Source organism: Zea mays, chromosome 5 (genome assembly GCF_902167145.1).
Source record: "Zea mays cultivar B73 chromosome 5, Zm-B73-REFERENCE-NAM-5.0, whole genome shotgun sequence".
NCBI classification, from domain to species: domain Eukaryota; kingdom Viridiplantae; phylum Streptophyta; class Magnoliopsida; order Poales; family Poaceae; genus Zea; species Zea mays.
The window spans coordinates 67,064,726-67,084,972 of record NC_050100.1 but is presented as its reverse complement, the minus strand read 5'-3'; the positions used below and the strand labels follow the sequence as shown (position 1 = coordinate 67,084,972).

General features: G+C 47.0%; 1 protein-coding gene, 1 non-coding gene and 1 pseudogene across 2 annotated transcripts; all 3 read left to right on the top strand.

The window, feature by feature from the left end:
• The first annotated feature begins 16,765 nt into the window (after positions 1–16,765).
• Positions 16,766–16,837, top strand: TRNAP-AGG (transfer RNA proline (anticodon AGG)). Its single transcript has one exon. It is a non-coding gene; the product is annotated as a tRNA-Pro (tRNA).
• A 142-nt stretch (positions 16,838–16,979) lies between these two features.
• LOC100192665 (nucleic acid binding protein) lies at positions 16,980–18,482 on the top strand. Its single transcript, NM_001294155.1, has 3 exons — positions 16,980–17,459; positions 17,549–17,818; positions 17,906–18,482. Exons 1-3 carry the CDS (start codon positions 17,004–17,006, stop codon positions 18,116–18,118), a joined length of 939 nt encoding a protein of 312 aa, NP_001281084.1. The 5' UTR covers positions 16,980–17,003; the 3' UTR covers positions 18,119–18,482.
• Positions 18,483–18,877: 395 nt separating this feature from the next.
• Positions 18,878–19,757, top strand: LOC103628255 (probable carboxylesterase 2; annotated as a pseudogene).
• The last annotated feature ends 490 nt before the right edge of the window (positions 19,758–20,247 follow it).

Genomic DNA, 20,247 nt, shown 5'->3' with positions numbered 1-20,247 from the left:
TAGTCAATTGTATTTCAGAGCTTTCGCTTTGGGCCATGGATGTTTTGATGATTAGGAACCTTGGAGAGGACCAACAAGTATTTGGGAAAGGACAAGGGTTTAGGAGGAGGAGCAAGGGCACTGATGGTTCTATACATACATGTTGGTGAAGGTTCTTGTGTCGAAACGTGTTTGAAAGGGGATAGGGTTGGGCACCGATGGTTATCCCCTTAAAAATGGTGGAGTCGGCACCTCCTAGTCTGGCGGAGGGGGAGCTGGCGAAGCTAGCGCCTCCCGACCCACAGGTGGGGGTGCCGGCGAAGCAGGCATGGGAGGGGGAGCATGTGGAGCCGACGCCCCCCATGCTACAGGGGAGGAACTAGTAGAGTTGGTGCTGGGGCAGCGCGCGTTGACGTCGATGCTTTGGGTGTGAGGCTAACGCTTGTCAGGTCCCTCGCAAGGGAGTCTGCGTCGTTGGCTGGCCCGGGAACGTCGACTGGTCGTGGAGTGCTGTCCGTGGCGCGGTTGCAGTTGTTCTGTCTCCATCTCATGCAGCGAGAAGGACGGGGGCGGAAGTCTGGTCGTTCCTCCACGGACCAGGGGAGCAGGAGTGGCCTTGCGCCCCCTGGCTAGGAGAAGCGATAGTCAACATCAGCGGGGGTGTCTAGGTGGGAGGAGCACCATGTCGTAGTCGATGCCAAGTGACATGAACTTAAGACTCCTGAACCAGATCTCCGGCTGAGCCGCTGAGTCGCAAAGGGTGCTGGGGTTGGCCATCTGGAGCCTTGATGGGAATGTGGTGTCTGCACGCAGCTCGCCCATACCTGGCGCGCCAAATGTCGGTGTTTTGACCCGAGGATCCTATCGATAAGTGAATTAGTGTTGCGTGTCCTAGCCCGGATGGGTGATGCAAGGAGACACAAGTCTCTATCCTGGTTCGAGCAAAAGAAGGCCCTACTTCGAGCAGAGGGGGATGAGACTTATATTACCTGCACCTAAGTGCTTGTAGTAGGGAATACAAGCTGGTCGGGAGAGGGAGAAGATCCCAAGTCCCCGAGGTTGATTGAGGCAAGTGTCAATTTCTGCATGGAGGTGAAAACTGTGCAGTGCCTGCCCTTTCGCTTGAGGCCCTAGGCTCCTCTATTTATAACCTCAAGGAGGGTTACCATGAGCGCTCGGGCTTGTCACATACGAGAGTGGAGGTGTGTCCAAGCCCCTGTAGCCAGCATGGCCATCTGTATGGTTGAAAGGGAAATGTGCTCTTGGGCCATTTCTAAGTATTTTGGTGATTGAGTGCCAACACAAGTGGACTCATGTTAATCTATGAAAAAAGTGCAAATCAAGTAAAAAGGTATGTTTCTAAGACTTAGTACATTGTTTTGGAGACTAATGTATTGTGTCTAGGTGATGGAAACAGGAGAAATCAAGTTGGAATAAAGATGGCGTTGTTCAGCCAAAGACAGCTCGGTCTGGGTGCACTGGACTGTCCGGTGGTGCACCGGACAGTGTCCGGTGCGCCAGGCCGGCGGCTGTCAACTGGCTGCTCTCGGGAAGTAATTAACGGCGTACGGCTATAAATCACCAGACTATCCAGTGGTGCACCGGACTGTTCGGTGAGCCAACAGTCGGCCGGGCCAACGGCCGGCCGCGGAATCCGCGCGCGATGCGTGGCAGAGCCAACGGTCAGAAGGGGGCACCGGACAGTGTCCGGTGCGCCAACGGCTAGGAACCTGCAACGGTCGGCTTCGCCAAATAAGGAAAGAGATCCGCACCGGACAGTGTCCGGTGGTGCACCGGACTGTCCGGTGCGCCAGGCGACAGAAGGCAAGAATTGCCTTCCTGGAATGCTCTCAATGGCTCCTAGCTGCCTTAGGGCTATAAAAGGGACCCCTATGCGCATGGAGGAGGACACCAAGCATTCCTTTAGCATTGTTGATCACTCACACTTCATTCTTGCGCACTTGTTCGACATTCTTAGTGATTTGAGCTCCGTTCTAGTGAGAACCTCGAGATATTGTCTTGAGCTCAAGTCTTGATCTTGTGTGTGCGTATTTGCTGTGGTTTTGAGTGTGTTGCTTCCCTCCCTTACTCTAGTGCTTCATTGTGATTCTTATTGTAAGGGCGAGAGACTCCAAGTTGTGGAGATTCCTCGCAAACGGGAAAGAGTAAAGTAAAGAAGAACACCGTGGTATTCAAGTTGATCATTGGATCACTTGAGAGGAGTTGAGTGCAACTCTCGTCCGTTGGGACGCCACAACGTGGAGTAGGCAAGTTGTGTACTTGGCCGAACCACGGGATAAATCCTCGTGTCTCTTGTGCTTGTTCTTATTTTGTCTATTGTGCATCACAAGAGCTCTCTTCTCTACTCACTTGATTTCATCGATCTAACCCTTAATCAAGTTTGTGATGTTAAGTTTTAAGTTTTACAGGATCACCTATTCACCCCCCCTCTAGGTGCTCACAATTGGTATCAAAGCCGTTCTCTTCAAGAAAGGGACTAATCGCCCGAAGAGATGGATCCTAGGGGCAAGGGGATGGTGGTCAATGATAAGGAGAAGGAGTCCTTCATCAATGATCCAAAAGATGACAAGCCTACTGACTCGGGCTCAAGCCACAAGAGAAAAGACGGGAAGAAGAAGAAAACAAGGCACATCAAGGAGATCGTCTACTACGACGACAGCGACGAGTCTTTTTCTTCCCAAAAGGACGACGACAACTACGAGAAAAAAGAAAACGGTCAATTCAAACTTTTCTTTTGATTATTCTCGTATTCCACAAAATACAAATGCTCATTTACTCTCCATTCCACTTGGTAAACCTCCTCACTTTGATGGAGAGGACTACGGATTTTGGAGTCACAAAATGCGTAGTCACTTGTTCTCTCTCCATCCAAGCATATGGGAGATAGTAGAGAGTGGAATGCAATTTGATAGTAGTGATAGTCCCATGTTTATCAATGAGCAAATTCACAAAAATGCACAAGCTACTACTGTTCTTCTAGCATCTTTGTGCAGGGATGAATACCATAAGGTGAGCGGCCTGGATAATGCCAAGAAGATTTGGGACACCCTCAAGATCTCACATGAGGGGAATGACGTCACCATGCTCACCAAGATGGCGTTGGTGGAGGGTGAACTTGGGAGATTCACAATGATTAGGGGCGAGGAGCCAACCCAAACGTACAACCGGCTCAAGACCCTTGTCAACAAAATAAGAAGCTATGGAAGCACGTGATGGACGGACCACGACATCGTCCGCCTAATGCTAAGGTCTTTTACTGTCCTTGATCCGCATCTTGTGAACAATATTCGTGAAAATTCTAGGTACACCAAGATGACGCCCGAGGAGATACTTGGAAAGTTCGTGAGCGGGCGGATGATGATCAAGGAGGCTAGATATATTGATGATGCTTTGAATGGTCCAATCCACGAGCCTCAAACCGTTGCTCTTAAAGCAACGAGGAGCAAGGAGGTGCTACCTAGCAAGGTGGCACAAGTTGAGGCGGCCGGGCTTAATGATGAAGAGATGGCACTCATCATTAAGCGTTTCAAGACGGCGCTAAGGGGTCGCAAGGAGCATCCAAACAAGACCAAGACGAAGGGGAAGCGTTCATGCTTCAAATGTGGTAAGATTGGTCATTTTATCGCTAAATGTCCCGATAATGATAGTGACCAGGAACAAGGGAACAAGAGGGAAAAGAAAAAAGCTTACAAGAAGGCTAAGGGCGAGGCACATCTTGGAAAGGAGTGGGACTCGGATTGTTCGTCGTCCGACTCCGACAATGAGGGACTCGCCGCCACCGCCTTCAATAAGTCGGCCCTCTTCCCAGACGAGCATCACACCTGCCTCATGGCAAAAGAGAAGAAGGTAAACTCTCGAAAATCCACTTATGCTTCTTCTAGTGAGGATGAGTCTAGTGATGATGATGAAATAGACTATGCTAGTTTATTCAAGGGCCTAGATAGAACTAAGATTGATAAAATAAATGAATTAATTGATGCCTTGAATGATAAAAATAGGTTATTAGAAAAGCAAGAGGATCTTTTGTACGAAGAACATGATAAGTTTGTAGAGTCACAAAAATCCCTTACTTTAGAAATTAAAAGGAATGAAATGCTTTCTTGTGAATTATCTATATGTCATGACTCTATTTCTAGCTTAAAGAGTATAAATGATGATTTGAGTGCTAAGTTAGAAATAGCTAATAAATCTTGTGTAGAACATGTTGTAATTTGCACTAGGTGTAAAGATTTTAATGTTGATGCTTGTAGTGAACACCTAGTTTGCATTTCTAAACTAAATGATGAAGTAGCTAGTCTTAATGCTCAACTTAAGACTAGCAAAAATGATTTTGATAAACTAAATTTGCAAGGGATGCCTACACGGTTGGTATACACCCCTCAATTAAGGATGGGCTTGGCTTCAAGAGGGAAGCCAAGAACTTGACAAGTCATAAGGCTTCCATCTCCGCCAAGTAGAAAGGGAAGGCCCCTATGGCTAGTAGTGTTCAAAGGAACCATGCTTTCATGTATCATGATAGGAGACATTCTAGGAATGTTGATAGAAGTTATGATGCTTTTGATTCTCATGCCATGATTGCTTCTAGTTCTTCTATTATGCATAATAGAAATGTGGCTAAAAGAAATATTGTTCATGTTCCTAGGAAAGTAATGAATGAACCTTCTAAAATTTATCATGCTTTAAATGCCTCCTTTGCTATTTGTAGAAAGAATAAGAAGGTGGTTGCTAAAAAGTTAGGGGCAAAATGCAAGGGAGATAAAACTTGCATTTGGGTCCCTAAGGCTATTTGTACTAACCTTGTAGGACCCAACAAGAGTTGGGTACCTAAGACCCAAGCCTAAATTGCTTTGCAGGTTTATGCATCCGGGGGCTCAAGCTGGATTATCGACAGCGGATGCACAAACCACATGACAGGGGAAAAGAGGATGTTCTCTTCCTACGTCAAGAACAAGGATCCCCAAGATTCAATCATATTCGATGATGGGAACCATGGCAAGGTGAAAGGGTTAGGAAAAATTGCTATTTCATCCGAGCACTCTATTTCTAATGTGTTCTTAATTGAGTCGCCTGGTTATAACTTGTTGTCTGTGAGTCAACTGTGTAATATGGGATATAACTGTTTATTTACAAATGTAGATGTGTCTGTCTTTAGAAGAAGTGATGGTTCATTAGCTTTTAAGGGTGTACTAGACGGCAAACTTTATTTAGTTGATTTTGCAAAAGAGGAGGCCGGTCTAGATGCATGCTTAATTGCTAAGACTAGCATGGGCTGGCTGTGGCATCGCCGTTTAGCACATGTGGGGATGAAGAACCTTCACAAGCTTCTAAAGGGAGAACACGTGATAGGTCTAACTAATGTAACTTTCAAAAAAGATAGACCTTGTGCAGCTTGTCAAGCAGGTAAACAGGTGGGAAGCTCTCATCATGCCAAAAATGTGATGACAACATCAAGACCCCTGGAGTTACTTCATATGGACCTCTTTGGACCCGTCGCCTATCTAAGTATAGGAGGAAGTAAGTATGGTCTTGTTATAGTTGATGATTTTTCCCGCTTCACTTGGGTATTCTTTTTGCAGGATAAATCTGAAACCCAAGGGACCCTCAAGTGCTTCCTAAGGAGAGCTCAAAATGAGTTTGAGCTCAAGGTAAAGAAGATAAGGAGCGACAATGGGTCTGAGTTCAAGAACCTTCAAGTGGAGGAGTATCTTGAGGAGGAAGGAATCAAGCACGAGTTCTCCGCTCCCTACACACCACAGCAAAATGGCGTGGTAGAGAGGAAGAACAGGACGCTACTAGACATGGCGAGGACGATGCTTGGTGAATTCAAGACGCCCGAACGATTTTGGACAGAAGCCGTGAGCACGGCTTGCCACGCCATAAACCGGGTCTATCTTCATCGCCTCCTCAAGAAGACTTCATATGAGCTACTAACCGGTAACAAACCCAATGTGTCTTACTTTCGTGTATTTGGGAGCAAATGTTACATTCTAGTGAAGAAAGGTAGAAATTCTAAGTTTGCTCCCAAAGCTGTAGAATGGTTTTTGTTAGGTTATGACTCAAATACAAAGGCGTATAGGGTCTTCAACAAATCATCGGGTTTGGTTGAAGTCTCTAGCGACGTTGTATTTGACGAGACTAATGGCTCTCCAAGAGAGCAAGTTGTTGATCTTGATGATGTAGATGAAGAAGACATTCCAACGGCCGCAATGCCCACCATGGCGATTGGAGATGTAAGGCCACTGGAACAAAAGGAGCGAGATCAACCTTCTTCCTCAACAATGGTGCATCCCCCAACTCAAGACGATGAACAGGTTCATCAAGAAGAGGCGTGTGATCAAGGGGGAGCACAAGATGTTCATGTGATAGAGGAAGAAGCACAACCGGCACCTCCAACCCAAGTTCGAGCGACGATTCAAAGGAATCATCTCGTCGACCAAATATTGGGTGACATAAGCAAGGGAGTAACTGTGACGGAACCTCCCAAGTAATTAGGCCCACCTACAGTTGTCATTGTCCAACGGACTTTAGACAACCCTGTAGGTGCCCCTGACTACTTGACAAGTTCGGTATCATTCCTTACCTTACCAGGAACGTCTCACCCGTCTTGCAGACATTACAGAACATCGGAGATAAAGAAACGCGGAAGCGAATTACATAATCTTACATTTATTTCAAAAGTAAGCTTGAGTTAAGTTATTACAGACCAGACTATAAGTGAGTGCAGAGTAGTAATATTATACAAACCAGGGGAGGCACAAACTCCTCCCGATAAGTTCTTAAGCAAGAGATCCTAAGTGGAGGACCGAGTCCTCCCGCACTTCAGTCTTGATTTTCTTCTTTTGGAACCACCTTGGCACAGAAGCAGCAAAAGTCTGCTACTTCCTCACCTAAAAACAACGAAGGGATAAACCCTGAGTATGGAATACTCAGCAAGTCTTACCCGACTAAAGAAAAGACTCTCAAGGGTTATATGGGAGTCAAGGTAAGGCTTTTCAATATTCAAAGACTCTGTTTTGCAGAAATGCTTACTAAAGTGGATCCTTAAAATCCAGTTTTAATTTGTCAAGTTAAGTAAAATTACCTGCACTAGAGTTCTTTCTACCCTAGTTCAATCACTAGTCCTATACTAGCCAATTTCTTAACAAAAACTCATCGTCTTTAGTGGAATGCTACGTGTAGGGCAGTGACCAAGTCTTCATAACCGCGAAGGTACGGCGATCCGAATCGATTATACTCAGCTGAGGATCTCCAATCACACGACATATGTAGCACTTAACCCTTGCATATGTCAACCCGCCACCGGGGTTCTTAAGACCGGATCAGGTTCACGCAAACCGAGAGCACAACTACACCATCGTCCAGCCTCTTGCCACGGAGGGTACACGCTACTCTCGCCACCGCTCCACGCCCATTTCGTGTTATCTTATTTCGGCCTTAGTCTGCCCGAGGCAAGGCTTACCCATGACGAGGCATGTGACCAGTTAAAGGGTCCTCGATCATCAAGCCTACATCGACAAGGTCCTTAATCGACTCAGATGGAGACACTACACCGAGACTCTCTTCTCGTGCAAGTCACCCGCCCGGTCTCAGCTTAATCATTTCAAACCCAAAGCTTGGTACCTGACAGAGGTACATCTTTTCCGATGTTGAACCCATCAAGGCCTTTGATAGATCCATCATCAAGTTTTATTTTCGAAAAACACCCCACCCACTTTTGCCACATCATATTTTGTAAAAACAAAACCTTTTGTTTTTCTAAAGCCAAGCTAAGCATCAAAAAGCTTTTATAAAACAGGTGATTAAGGAAGGTAATCAAATTCAAGGAAGGTAATGCAGGAATGGTTTTATCAAGCAACTCCTATCACCTAATGCAGCAATCAAGTGAGAAAGATTTTAAAATAGCAAGGAAGGTGGCAAATGCACCGGGGCTTGCCTTCGTTTACAGGTGATTCGGGTTTGGATCCACAGATATCGAAGTAGAAACTATTCCCAGCCTGGGATTCCGAAGGTGGTGGTGTCCTGTCTTCGGTGACTTCTATCTCTTCTTCACGTTCTAATCATAACCATACATAAGTATAAGAATGGATGCCATGGGATGCTCATGAGGATGCAAATATAGTATAAACTTATTATTTATGTCTTGAATACAACTTTCCTTCACGGAGTTCCGGGAACTTAGGGTTTCCGGAGTCGGTAAAGGAGTTCATAGGGCAGGGGGTGGTTTTGGGTTTGGTGATCAAACAAGGTCCAATTCATATCAAACTCTACCCAAGGCTTCTAAATAATGTATAGAGCTCATGTAAAAAGTTTGGGCAATTTTGGGATTATTATCTATTTTATAAAAATCCAGAACTACTACTTTAAACTACTTAAAATGCCTTAAAATTCCTTATTTCCTCTAAAAATCATAAAACTATTTTTATTAAATTCTAGAGAAAATAAGAAGCCTAGGAAAATTGGTTTCACAATTTTAGGATTTTTCTACAATTCTCTATAAATTTCTAAAGTTCCATTGAAAAAAAGAAAAAGAAAAGGATCCAATAGTACTGGGCCAGTTTCAGCCCAGCCAGCCCAATACTAGAGGGAAACGTGCGCGCGCCCGCGCCCGCGAGGGAGACTTTGCGCAGAGGTCCTCGTGGTTTTGGTTAATGGAAGTTGGGTTCGGTTACTGTTCCACCGGGTCGCTGACAACTTGCAGATAAGCCCCTCGATTTCTATTTCTTCACCAAAAACACCCCTGGCCATGGCGCACACGTCGTTCGTCCCTGACGTGGTCCGTACCGGCCATGGCCGGCGACAACTGTTACGGCTAACTACCGGGGAGGCATTAGCGACTACCAGGGACCTCGGAACACCTAACAATTTGGCACGAACACCCAGAGAACGGCTTGTCCATGTGCACGGCGGAAACTGTGATCATGGGCAAACGTTCCTGCTCATCCGGGGCCGGATTGAGTAGTCGGGCGTCACGGTGAGCATCACAAGCTTATGGAGTTGCAGAAACAACACTTAATTTAGGCAGAGTCTTACCAGAGCGGTTCGGCCACGGACGGACTGTTCTTCACGGGGCGGCGGACCGATTTAGGGGAAAATGGCGCTGCGGCGTTCACGAGTGGAATTGAGGGCAGAGCTTTGGGCTATACGGCTATAAGGGGTTCTAGTTTTGCTGCGCACAACCAATTTGGGAGGAGGGGGCAGAGGCAGCACGAATTTCTGCTTCGGTTCAACCTACGGTGTGCGCGATGCTCATACCTCGCCGCGGAGCATGGCTATTTATAGCTGCGCTGGCCCAGTGGTCACCTCGCGGCCGAGAAGAGCATCACTAAGGCATGTCGACCACGTCGGTAAAAGGTACAGTGAGGGAGAACTACGGCATGCGCGCCACCGCGGCGGAATTTCACTGAGTCACGGCGGCCGTCGGTGAGTAACTCCGGCAGGGCTCGGGCGGTGGCGCCACGTATGGTTGTCCCTCCCCGACGTTATCCGTTTCCCTACTGCGCACAAACCCGGACGGCGGCAGCGTGAATTTTGGCGCAAAGAGGTCACCGGCGGTGAGCAAGCCGCGTTGGCAACCATATCTGTTCAGCTACTGTACCATGGCGAGCCCCTATTCAGAACGACTGACAGAGCAAGTTCAAGCCACAATTTCTCTAAATTTTCCTTAGCAACACATCCAAGGCTCTGCATGAAAGTTGTAGTGCTACATACCAGCTACAACTCGACTATAGGACTTGAACACATTTGAGCACTAAATCAAGGTGGAATTCATACTCAAAGTGGACTCTGCTACACTGAATATCTGAATCTCAGATTGAATCAGCCTGACAGTCCAACTTAGGTTGAGATTTTCTTCAGTTTTTCCTTAACAACAATGCCCACACCTTTAAGCAAAGTTGTTCTCCTATGTTTGGTCTTCAACTTTGATGTGGTGACCTAGGGCAAAAACCCTATGCTTTGAAAGTTACAAGGGCTTAAAGTTGTGCTCACAACACTGATTTCAGACTTAGGCCATATAGAGGTCAAGTGGTACTTTTTGCAAATAAACCCAAAACTTAGGGTTTTGCTTTCAAGTCCACATATTTGTGAACCAAAGGACTTAAGATACTTATTTGGCTTGGTTTTTGCACTTTAGTCCAAAAGTGGACTAATTTTGCATATAAGTCCCTAGGGTTTGGTTTTAGGGTTTTCCAGGGTTCCAATTAGGGTTTTTGGTACCTTAGGGGTATAAATGTGATTCAAGTTTATTCTTAGGGTCATTTTATGACTTTTACCCTAAAGCTTTTAGGGTTTCTCAACTTGGTTTAAGTTTTACCCCTTTTACTCCTTTTTCCACTATTTAGGGTTAAGTTCTTTAACCAGGGTTTCATTTGCAAAAACATTTAAAACAATACAACTTGTTTGAAATTTTTGCCTAGTGAATGCACTCTAGGTGTGTCAAACATATGCAATGCCAATGCTCATGATGCCATGCTCAAGTTTTAGTTATAGTAACACCAGGGGTGTTACAGTAACTACTCATTCTAGATTAGTTAAATTTTGTGAGCATTACTCTTTTGTCTCTTCTATTGAGCCTTTCAGGGTAGAAGAGGCCTTGCTAGATCCGGACTGGGTGTTGGCCATGCAAGAGGAGCTCAACAACTTCAAAGAAATGAAGTTTGGACACTGGTGCCTCGTCCCAAGCAAAATGTTGTGGGAACTAAGTGGGTGTTCCGCAACAAACAAGACGAGCACAGGGTGGTGACAAGGAACAAGGCACGACTTGTGGCAAAAGGTTATGCCCAAGTCGCAGGTTTGGACTTTGATGAGACTTTTGCTCCTGTGGCTAGGCTAGAGTCAATTCGCATATTGTTAGCTTATGCTACTCACCATTCTTTCAGGTTGTTCCAAATGGATGTGAAGAGTGCTTTCCTCAACGGGCCAATCAAGGAGGAGGTGTACGTGGAGCAACCCCATGGCTTCAAGGATGAACGGTACCCCGACCTTGTGTGTAAGCTCTCTAAGGCGCTCTATGGACTTAAGCAAGCCCCAAGAGCATGGTATGAATGCCTTAGAGACTTTTTAATTGCTAATGCTTTCAAGGCTGGGAAAGCCGATCCAACTCTTTTTACTAAGACTTGTGATGGTGATCTTTTTGTGTGCCAAATTTATGTCGATGACATAATATTTGGTTCTACTAACCAAAAGTCTTGTGAAGAGTTTAGCAGGGTGATGACTCAAAAGTTTGAGATGTCGATGATGGGCGAATTAAGCTATTTCCTTGGGTTCCAAGTGAAGCAACTCAAGGATGGGACCTTCATCTCCCAAACATAATACACGCAAGACTTGATCAAGCGGTTTGGGATGAAGGACGCCAAGCCCGCAAAGACTCCAATGGGAACCGACATACACACCGACCTCAACATAGGAGGTAAGTCCATTGATCAAAAGGCATACCGGTCTATGATAGGGTCTTTACTTTATTTATGTGCTAGTAGACCGGATATTATGCTTAGCGTATGCATGTGTGCTAGATTTCAATCCGATCCAAGGGAATGTCACTTAGTGGCGGTAAAGCGAATTCTTAGATATTTAGTCGCTACGCCTTGCTTCGGGATCTGGTATCCAAAGGGGTCTACCTTTGACTTAATTGGATATTCAGACTCCGACTATGCTGGATGTAAGGTCGATAGGAAGAGTACATCAGCGACGTGCCAATTCTTAGGAAGGTCCTTGGTGTCGTGGAGCTCTAAGAAACAAACCTCCTTTGCCCTATCCACCGCTGAGGCCGAGTATGTTGCCGCAGGACAGTGTTGCGCGCAACTACTTTGGATGAGGCAAACCCTCAGGGACTTTGGCTACAATCTGAGCAAAGTCCCACTCCTATGTGATAATGAGAGTGCTATCCGCATGGCGGAGAATCCTGTTGAACACAGCCGCACAAAGCACATTGACATCCGGCATCACTTTTTGAGAGACCACCAGCAAAAGGGAGATATCAGAGTGTTTCACGTTAGCACCGAGAACCAGCTAGCCGATACCTTGACCAAGCCTCTAGATGAGTCGACCTTTTGCAAGCTGCGTAGTGAGCTAAATGTCCTAGATTCACAGAACTTGGATTGATTTATAGCATACATGTGTTTTATGCCTTGATCACGTTCCTTAATGCATTTTGTTGTTTATTTATGGTGCTCAAGTTGTACAAGCACTCCCCAGACCTCACAAGTCCATTTGCAAGTGATGCACATATTTAGGGGGAGATGTGCTACAACTTGACCCTTTGAGGCTAACTGTGTGCTTGAGTTTGCTTAACTTAGTCTCAAAGGAGGTTTGAAAGGGAAAAGGTGGACTTGGACAATGCAAGACTTCCACTGCACTCCGATGAAAGAGTAACTAATTCCAAGTCCATTTATGTACTCTTATTGCCTTTTTACTCTTAGTTGAAGATTTTGGTGAGGCAATGGGGTTAAAGGGCCAAAATTGATCCTGTTTTGGTGCTTGATGCCAAAGGGGGAGAAAATAAGGCAAAAGCAAGAAATGGATCAGCTATCACTTGAGGATTTTGAAAAAGTAGAGTTAGAGTTTTTGTTTGTCAAAGATTTTAATTGTCTCCTTGTTGTCTCTTATTGTCAAAAGTTGGTATCTTGTGGGGAGATTGGGAGAAGGCTTGATTATGGGAAAAAGGGGGAGTTTTTGAATTCTTGATCAATTTCTTGTGAAATATCTCTCTTTATGTTTCAACAAGTGTGTTTGACTTAAAGATAGGAAATTGAGTTTGATTTGCAAAAACAAACCAAGTGGTGGCAAAGAATGATCCATATATGCCAAATTTGAATCAAAACAATTTTGAGTTCTCATTTGTATTGATGTTGCACTTCCTTTAGTTGCTTTTTATTGTGTTGGCATAAATCACCAAAAAGGGGGAGATTGAAAGGGAAATGTGCCCTTGGGCCATTTCTAAGTATTTTGGTGATTGAGTGCCAACACAAGTGGACTCATGTTAATCTATGGACAAAGTGCAAATCAAGTAAAAAGGTATGTTTCTAAGACTTAGTACATTGTTTTAGAGACTAATGTATTGTGTCTAGGTGATGGAAACAGGAGAAATCAAGTTGGAATAAAGATGGCGTTGTTCAGCCAAAGACAGCTCGGTCTGGGTGCACCGGACAGTGTCCGGTGCGCCAGGCCGGCGGCTGTCAACTGGCTGCTCTCGGGAAGTAATTAACAGCGTACGACTATAAATCACCGGACTATCCAGTGGTGCACCGGACTGTCCGGTGAGCCAACAGTCAGCCGGGCCAACGGTCGGCCGCGGAATCCGCGCGCGATGCGTGGCAGAGCCAACGGTCAGAAGGGGGCACCAGACAGTGTCCGGTGCGCCAACGGCTAGGAACCTGCAACGGTCGGCTTCGCCAAATAAGGAAAGAGATCCGCACCGGACAGTGTCCGGTGGTGCACCAGACTGTCCGGTGCGCCAGGCGACAGAAGGCAAGAATTGCCTTCCTGGAATGCTCTCAACGGCTCTTAGCTGCCTTGGGGCTATAAAAGGGACCCCTAGGCGCATGGAGGAGGACACCAAGCATTCCTTTAGCATTGTTGATCACCCACACTTCATGCTTGCGCACTTGTTCGACATTCTTAGTGATTTGAGCTCCGTTCTAGTGAGAACCTCGAGATATTGTCTTGAGCTCAAGTCTTGATCTTGTGTGTGCGTATTTGCTATGGTTTTGAGTGTGTTGCTTCCCTCCCTTACTCTAGTGCTTCATTGTGATTCTTATTGTAAGGACGAGAGACTCCAAGTTGTGGAGATTCCTCGCAAACGGGAAAGAGTAAAGTAAAGAAGAACACCGTGGTATTCAAGTTGATCATTGGATCACTTGAGAGGAGTTGAGTGCAACTCTCGTCCGTTGGGACGCCACAACGTGGAGTAGGCAAGTTTTGTACTTGGCCGAACCACGGGATAAATCCTCGTGTATCTTGTGCTTGTTCTTATTTTGTCTATTGTGCATCACAAGAGCTCTCATCTCTACTCACTTGATTTCATCGATCTAACCCTTAATCAAGTTTGTGGTGTTAAGTTTTAAGTTTTACAGGATCACCTATTCACCCCCTCTAGGTGCTCTCAATGGTCCACGTACCTACTGTTGACTTAAGCTCGGAAGGAGATGTCTGGTTCGTGTATTTACATCTTTCACCGAGCAGAGAGCCGAGGCCAAGGTCCGGGGCTCGGACGCGTACCCAAACCTGTCCGAGGAGGAGCTGTCCGAGTCGTAGTGGCTGGAGCATTGATAAGTACGGCAAAAAGCTCTTGGCAATACATAGGGTATCTGGCGTCAGCTCTACGGTTTTTGTGACGTTGGGTGTCTTTTTGTCTATACTATCAAGGTCGAAGCCACGCTTGGGCGAGGCAGAAGTCTTCCCAAGGCCATGGCCGAGCTTACCCCTGGGGATTGCAGTCGTGCAGGGAACAGTTGAAGGAGCGGCCTTCTGCGGTATTCGCGGGGGGTAGGTGGCTGAGGCAGAGCTCGAGCGAGGAAGAGTTTGCTTCGAGGCTGAGGGCGGCTTCGGGCGAGGCGTAATTTTCTCCCGAGGGCCAGGCCAAGCTTTACCGTACACGCGTCCCATCCAGAGTTGGCAAAGGACGTGGGGGAGCAATAGACGTTATTCCGGGCATGCGTCATCGTAGTTGGTGTAAGTGGACGGGACCGCGGTCCTATCACCCTGTTTGACTGTGATTTCACGTGGGGTAGGTATACACATTGAATGCTCAAGTCCCCGCGGTTCTTGTGCCTTTGACTGAGGGCGGGCTCGGAGCTGTCTTCCTACCCGAGACGGGCTTGGGCGAGGCGAAAACGACGTTTCTGTGGAGAGGGGACCTTGGGCGGGACGAGGATTTCCTCGAGCGCTGCCCTTGCCCGAGGGCGAGCTCGAGCGAGGCGGAGTTTTGAGTGACCCCCCGAGTTAGGGCTCGAACGAATCATGGCTCATACTTTCTTGACCTCAGTGAATATGTATGACAATACTCTAGGGGTTAAGCGTTTCTAGGTGTGTGATCCAGTTACCCCTAATTACGATATCCGATAAGAGCGTTTTTGAGGTTTCGATATGTTGAGAGGTCAGCGCTTGGTCCCATGTTGGTAGGATGCACCATAGAGTTAGCCTATAATAGTCCTGATGGCAAGAGCTGAAGGTATTGGCTTTTCTTGGTCTCAGTCGTGTAAAGCGTAAAGATAGATAGAGATAGAGTTTCTCTATATATAATATGATGAAAAAAATCATTATATTTATAGGAGTCACACATGGATTTATTTACCGAACGAGAAATACAGTTTGTGGGTAAATTTACCGTTACCGCTCACGTACAACCAGCAGTTCTCGCTCCAGTTTTTGGTATATCCGGTTGCTATTTTTTTTTGTGAAAGTCATTTAAAAAAAATCAAAACACAATTTCGTTACAGCAAAAAACGAAAAGGTAATCCTTGGAGGTACACCATCGAAGTTATAGAAGAGAAAATCTTCTGTATATTTAAAGTAGATGAGTATATGTCTTGTGTTGAAAACAAATAGAGAATTCCACCTGTGAAGCAAGACATGGACATAGATGAGGGCCTGAGGCAACCTCGTGCATTTCATTGGCAACATTTTTATTTGTTTTGTCTAGTACCGCGCGTCCGTCTACTTCCTTTTTTTTTGTTTATATTATTACTCTGCTGCATACCCAGTGCAATTGCACGTCGAGGATAGAGATGGCAATGGGTAAAAATCCGCTGGGTATTACTTGCCCAAACCCGTACCCGCGAAGAAAAAACATGCCCGCTAAAAAACCCATATCCGTGACGGGTATAAAATTTTGCCCAAACCCATACCCATGCGGGTTTCGGGTACCCAACGGGTTTCCCATACCCACTAACATCAACATAAAAAATAATTCATCATGTAAATGACAATCAATACATTAATAAGCTAGCATAAAAGGAACAAGTGATAACTAATTTTAGCCTAAAAATTATTACATGAAGTTTATTTCAATTAGAACATATTCAATTAATAATATTATGAGACATATTTATAAGTAATGTTGATTTTAAGGCGGGTTTTAAAAACCCATGGGTTTGCGGGTATGGGTAGTGGAAGAACAAACCCATGTCCACGTACCCGTTGGGTTTCCATTTGAACCCATTAACAAACCCATGGGTAGAGAAATTGACCCAAACCCATACCCTAATAGAGCAAAAACCCGCCGGGTTTCGGGTAGCGGGTACCCATTGCCATCTCTAGTCGAGGAGTAAACTTTTTGCTGCTGGTCTAGTCTGGTCTGGTCTGATCTGATCTGATCTGGCGTTTCAGGGGAGCGGACGAGATCCGATCTGAATGACGACGACGATGATTGCAGTGCAGTGCAGCAATACTGTATCTGTATGCATGAATAATAATGCGATGCTTAGCTGACCCAGCGATTCTGATCCGATCTGAATCTCATTCATCTTATGACAACAAACTGCTGCTAAAATCCATCATCAGACGACACGACAAAGCAAGCTACCTAGCTAGGTTGCTTTGAACGATTCTTTCAGCTAACCAAATTCATTAATAAGCTAGCGCTGGCCGCACGAGGCATCACGTGCATAGCGCACGATGCACGCTGCCGTAGCACATTCACGTGCGCTCCAGAAGATCCATCCATCCATCTCACAAGTCACATGGACTTGGGATGATGTCGTCTCATCATGCAGTCTGTTTTGGTACATGAACATTCAATTACAATAGACCAAAGACCACGTTCACCAAAGGGCATTTGGTCTAGTGGTATGATTCTCGCTTAGGGTGCGAGAGGTCCCGAGTTCAATTCTCGGAATGCCCCCTTTTCGTTCTTTTTTTTTTCTCCTTTTTGTCCTTTCGATCTGTATTTGGCGCTATCTCGCCTCCCAACTCCCGCCAAAAACCCTCCATTTCCCTTTTTTTCCCCTTGCCCAGGACCAGGAGCAAGATCCATCCATCCATCCCCGATTCCCCAACCCTAAGCAGCCATGGCCGCGCCGCCGCCCACGGGCTGCTTCAAGTGTGGCCGCCCCGGCCACTGGTCCCGCGACTGCCCCTCCTCCGCCTCCACCAACCCTCCTGCCGCCGCCGACGCGCCCACCAACCCTAGCCACCTCTCCGGCGCCGCCTCCCGCTTCAACGCCAAGCCCAGGCCCCCCGCGGCGGCGGTGGATGGCGAGGACGGCAAGGGGAAGAAGAAGAAGGAGAGGGCCACGCGCCCCAAGCTCACGCCGGACCTGCTCCTCTCCGACGGCGGCATCGGCTTCGTGCTCCGCTACTTCCCCAAGGCGTTCAAGCCCCGCGCCCGCCCAGGCCACGAGGTGGACGACCTCGCTAACCTCATCAAGCTCTACGCGGACTGGCACTCCCGCCTGATCCCCTACTACTCCTTCGAACAGTTCGTGCGCAAACTCGAGAAATTGGGTGCCGGCAACCGCGTCAGGGTAAGCTGCCTTTACCAGGAACTCAAGTTTTTTCTTTCTCGTCAGTTGGACGGACATTGCCGTGACATGTGTGCGTTCTTGTTCGTTAGAGATGTGTTTCCGAACTCAGGGATAGGGTCGCCAGAGGCGGTGATCCTACGCTTCTGCACGAACCGCCAGTCCACGAAGACATGCCATTGCCAGGCGGAGGTGAACATGGTACTGAAGACCCAGTTCTCGGCACCGATGCTCCGCTGTCGGACAACCATGGCACTGGCCCCGTGGTGCAGGAAGACGCAGATCCACCGATGGAGAGCAACGACGTGGTGGATCCCATGGAAGAGGATCTGCTTAACGAAATCTACGAAAACACAGCTGATGTAAGTGTGTGATCTCTACTCTATACTATCTCATCCATGACAAGCCGTAAGCTAGCTCTTCGTGAACTGCTGCTGCTGGTGGTGTAGATCCCGGCTGGTGAGGGAGCCAGCAAGGAGTCTCCGGAGCAGTCGGCTCCAAAAGAAGCCAACTCGCTGGCGCAGGAACCCCAGGACGGCGACGTCCCCAAGCCGGCGAAGGTTGAGCTCACTGAGGCGCAGAAGGCACGCATGGAGGCCAACAGGCTCAAGGCCTTGGAGAGAGCGGCGGCACGGGCTCGTGCCTCGCAGCAGCCCACCTAGATACGCAAGATGCTGCTGTCTTCACTTCACTTCAATAGTTGGTTGGTTGGTTGAGATGATGCATCATTCTGTGGTGTGTCATTGACAAGGACACGTAGTTCGCTGGTGTCTGATTGAATCTGGGTCTGCTCTAGTCGATTTGGTCCCTAGTAGTATGTAACAGGAGAAGATAAGAGTTTGTTGGATGTGCTTGAAAGCTTCGTCCTGTTCTCGCTTCCCCAACCATTCTAGAGTCAGAATTCCATGTCATTCAAGCTGATCTTCTCATTCATCGTTTTGCTGCATAGTGCGTCTTGGTCCAATTGTCTTCATTTAGGTTCTAGTTTGAGAACCCTATTTTTTCAATGGATTTTTATTTTTACAAGAAAAATTAGTTCATTTTCCCTTAAAAAATAGAAATCCCTTCGAGCTTGCAAACTAGTTCTTACAACACCAGTTAACCCATGGGTTTTACACTCATTGGATGCGAATCTAGATGTCAAATTTCATCTATGGGTTTACATCCGACCAGTAAAATATGATAGGTTGGGTCCGGGTGTGACTTTTTACCGGTGGATTATTTACACATGATTTTGGGTAATTGTTTACACGATTTTGGTACAGGCCAATGAAAACCTTAGGTTATCTAATTATCTTCATTTCTTTAAATTGTGAATTGATAGTGTAAACATACTACGTGCTTCTAAATAATAATATATGTCGTGCTTCTAAATAATTATATATGTTGTGCTTCTAAACAATTATATGTGTTTTCATGCAATGTGTGGTGCTTTTGTAATTATTTATAATTGTTGACCACCGAATACACATACAAGCGTTAAAATCTACCCATCTACTACTACTCTATAAGGACGCAACGAGGGCGTCCACCACGGCTCCGCCTCCGTCCGCGACTCCTCTGCGACCCGTCCGTGTCCGCAACCCCACCGCCTCCTCGCTGTACCACATCTACGTCGCCTCCCTCGCTGCCACGGTGCCCGCCGCCGTCGTCTCTGTTGACTACTGCCTAGCGCCCGAGCACCACATCCCCGCCGCCTACGACGATGCATTCGCAGCCCTGAAGGCGGTCATCGTCGCGTGCCGCGCGGATGGCGCCGAGGCGGAGGCTGAGCCCTGGCTCGCCGCTCACGGCGACGCCTTCCGCATCGTCCTTGTGGGGGACAGCGCCGACGGTAACATGGCACACAACGTGGCGATAAGGCCGCGCAAGGAAGGCAGCATCGAGGGTTACGACGACATGGTCAGCGACGTCATCCTCTTGTACCCTTATTTCTGGGGGAAGGAGCCGCTGGGCGTGGAGCCCACGGATCTCGGCTACCGCACAATGTTCGATCCCACTTGGGAATTCATCTGCGGCGGAAAGTTCGGCCTTGACCACCCCTACGTCAACCCAATGGCATCCTCGGAGGAGTTGAGGCAGCTCGGTTCCCGCCGCGTGCTGGTGACCACGACGGACCAGTGTTGGTTCGTGGAGAGGGCAAGGGCGTACATAGAGGGAATCAAGAAGTGCGACTGGGAGGGGGAGCTCGAGTTCTACTAGACCAAGGGTGAGGCACACGTCTTCTTCTTGCCTAAACACGACAGCGAAAAAGCCGTGAAGGAGCTCGCCCTCGTTGCCGAATTCGTTCGGCGTTGTTGAGGTACCTTTCGCTTTGTTTGCCCGGACCTGGTGAGTAGTTCAGTGGAAAAAATCGCACAATTAGTGACTTTTATTCATATTGCAAGTTAAGGACAGAGGTTAAGTCTCGATTCAGAATCCTGATCTTGAATTTCTGTTGTGCATCGAAATTTATCCTGAACAATACACACTGTAATTCTGAAGTGCAGGCAAGCGAGTGGCTAAATGTATTGTATACTTGAAAACTATCCAATGTATTGTATACTTGAAAATTGCCCCTGTTTCTTTCGAACTGGACTGCACATTGTTAGTAATTGCATCTTGTTGGGGTCGTGCTTCGGTGCGCCGAAGGTCTCACACGAAGAAGCAGCTTCGGCTGAAGTCGTCTCCAAGAGATGGCCGAAGGTCCCTTTTCATGGAGCTTCGGCGTTTTAAACCGACATAGAGATAGAATGACCTTTTTATACATATAGGTCTGAGTCAATGCTATAAACTTTCGCAAGGGGCATAA

Bases quoted from the DNA above. Each gene is read 5' to 3' on its own strand.
- LOC100192665 (NM_001294155.1), top strand. From the start codon at position 17,004: ATGGCCGCGCCGCCGCCCACGGGCTGCTTCAAGTGTGGCCGCCCCGGC. The intron at 17,460-17,548 runs GTAAGCTGCCTT...CTTGTTCGTTAG, and splicing joins GTGCCGGCAACCGCGTCAGG to AGATGTGTTTCCGAACTCAG. The intron at 17,819-17,905 runs GTAAGTGTGTGA...CTGGTGGTGTAG, and splicing joins TCTACGAAAACACAGCTGAT to ATCCCGGCTGGTGAGGGAGC.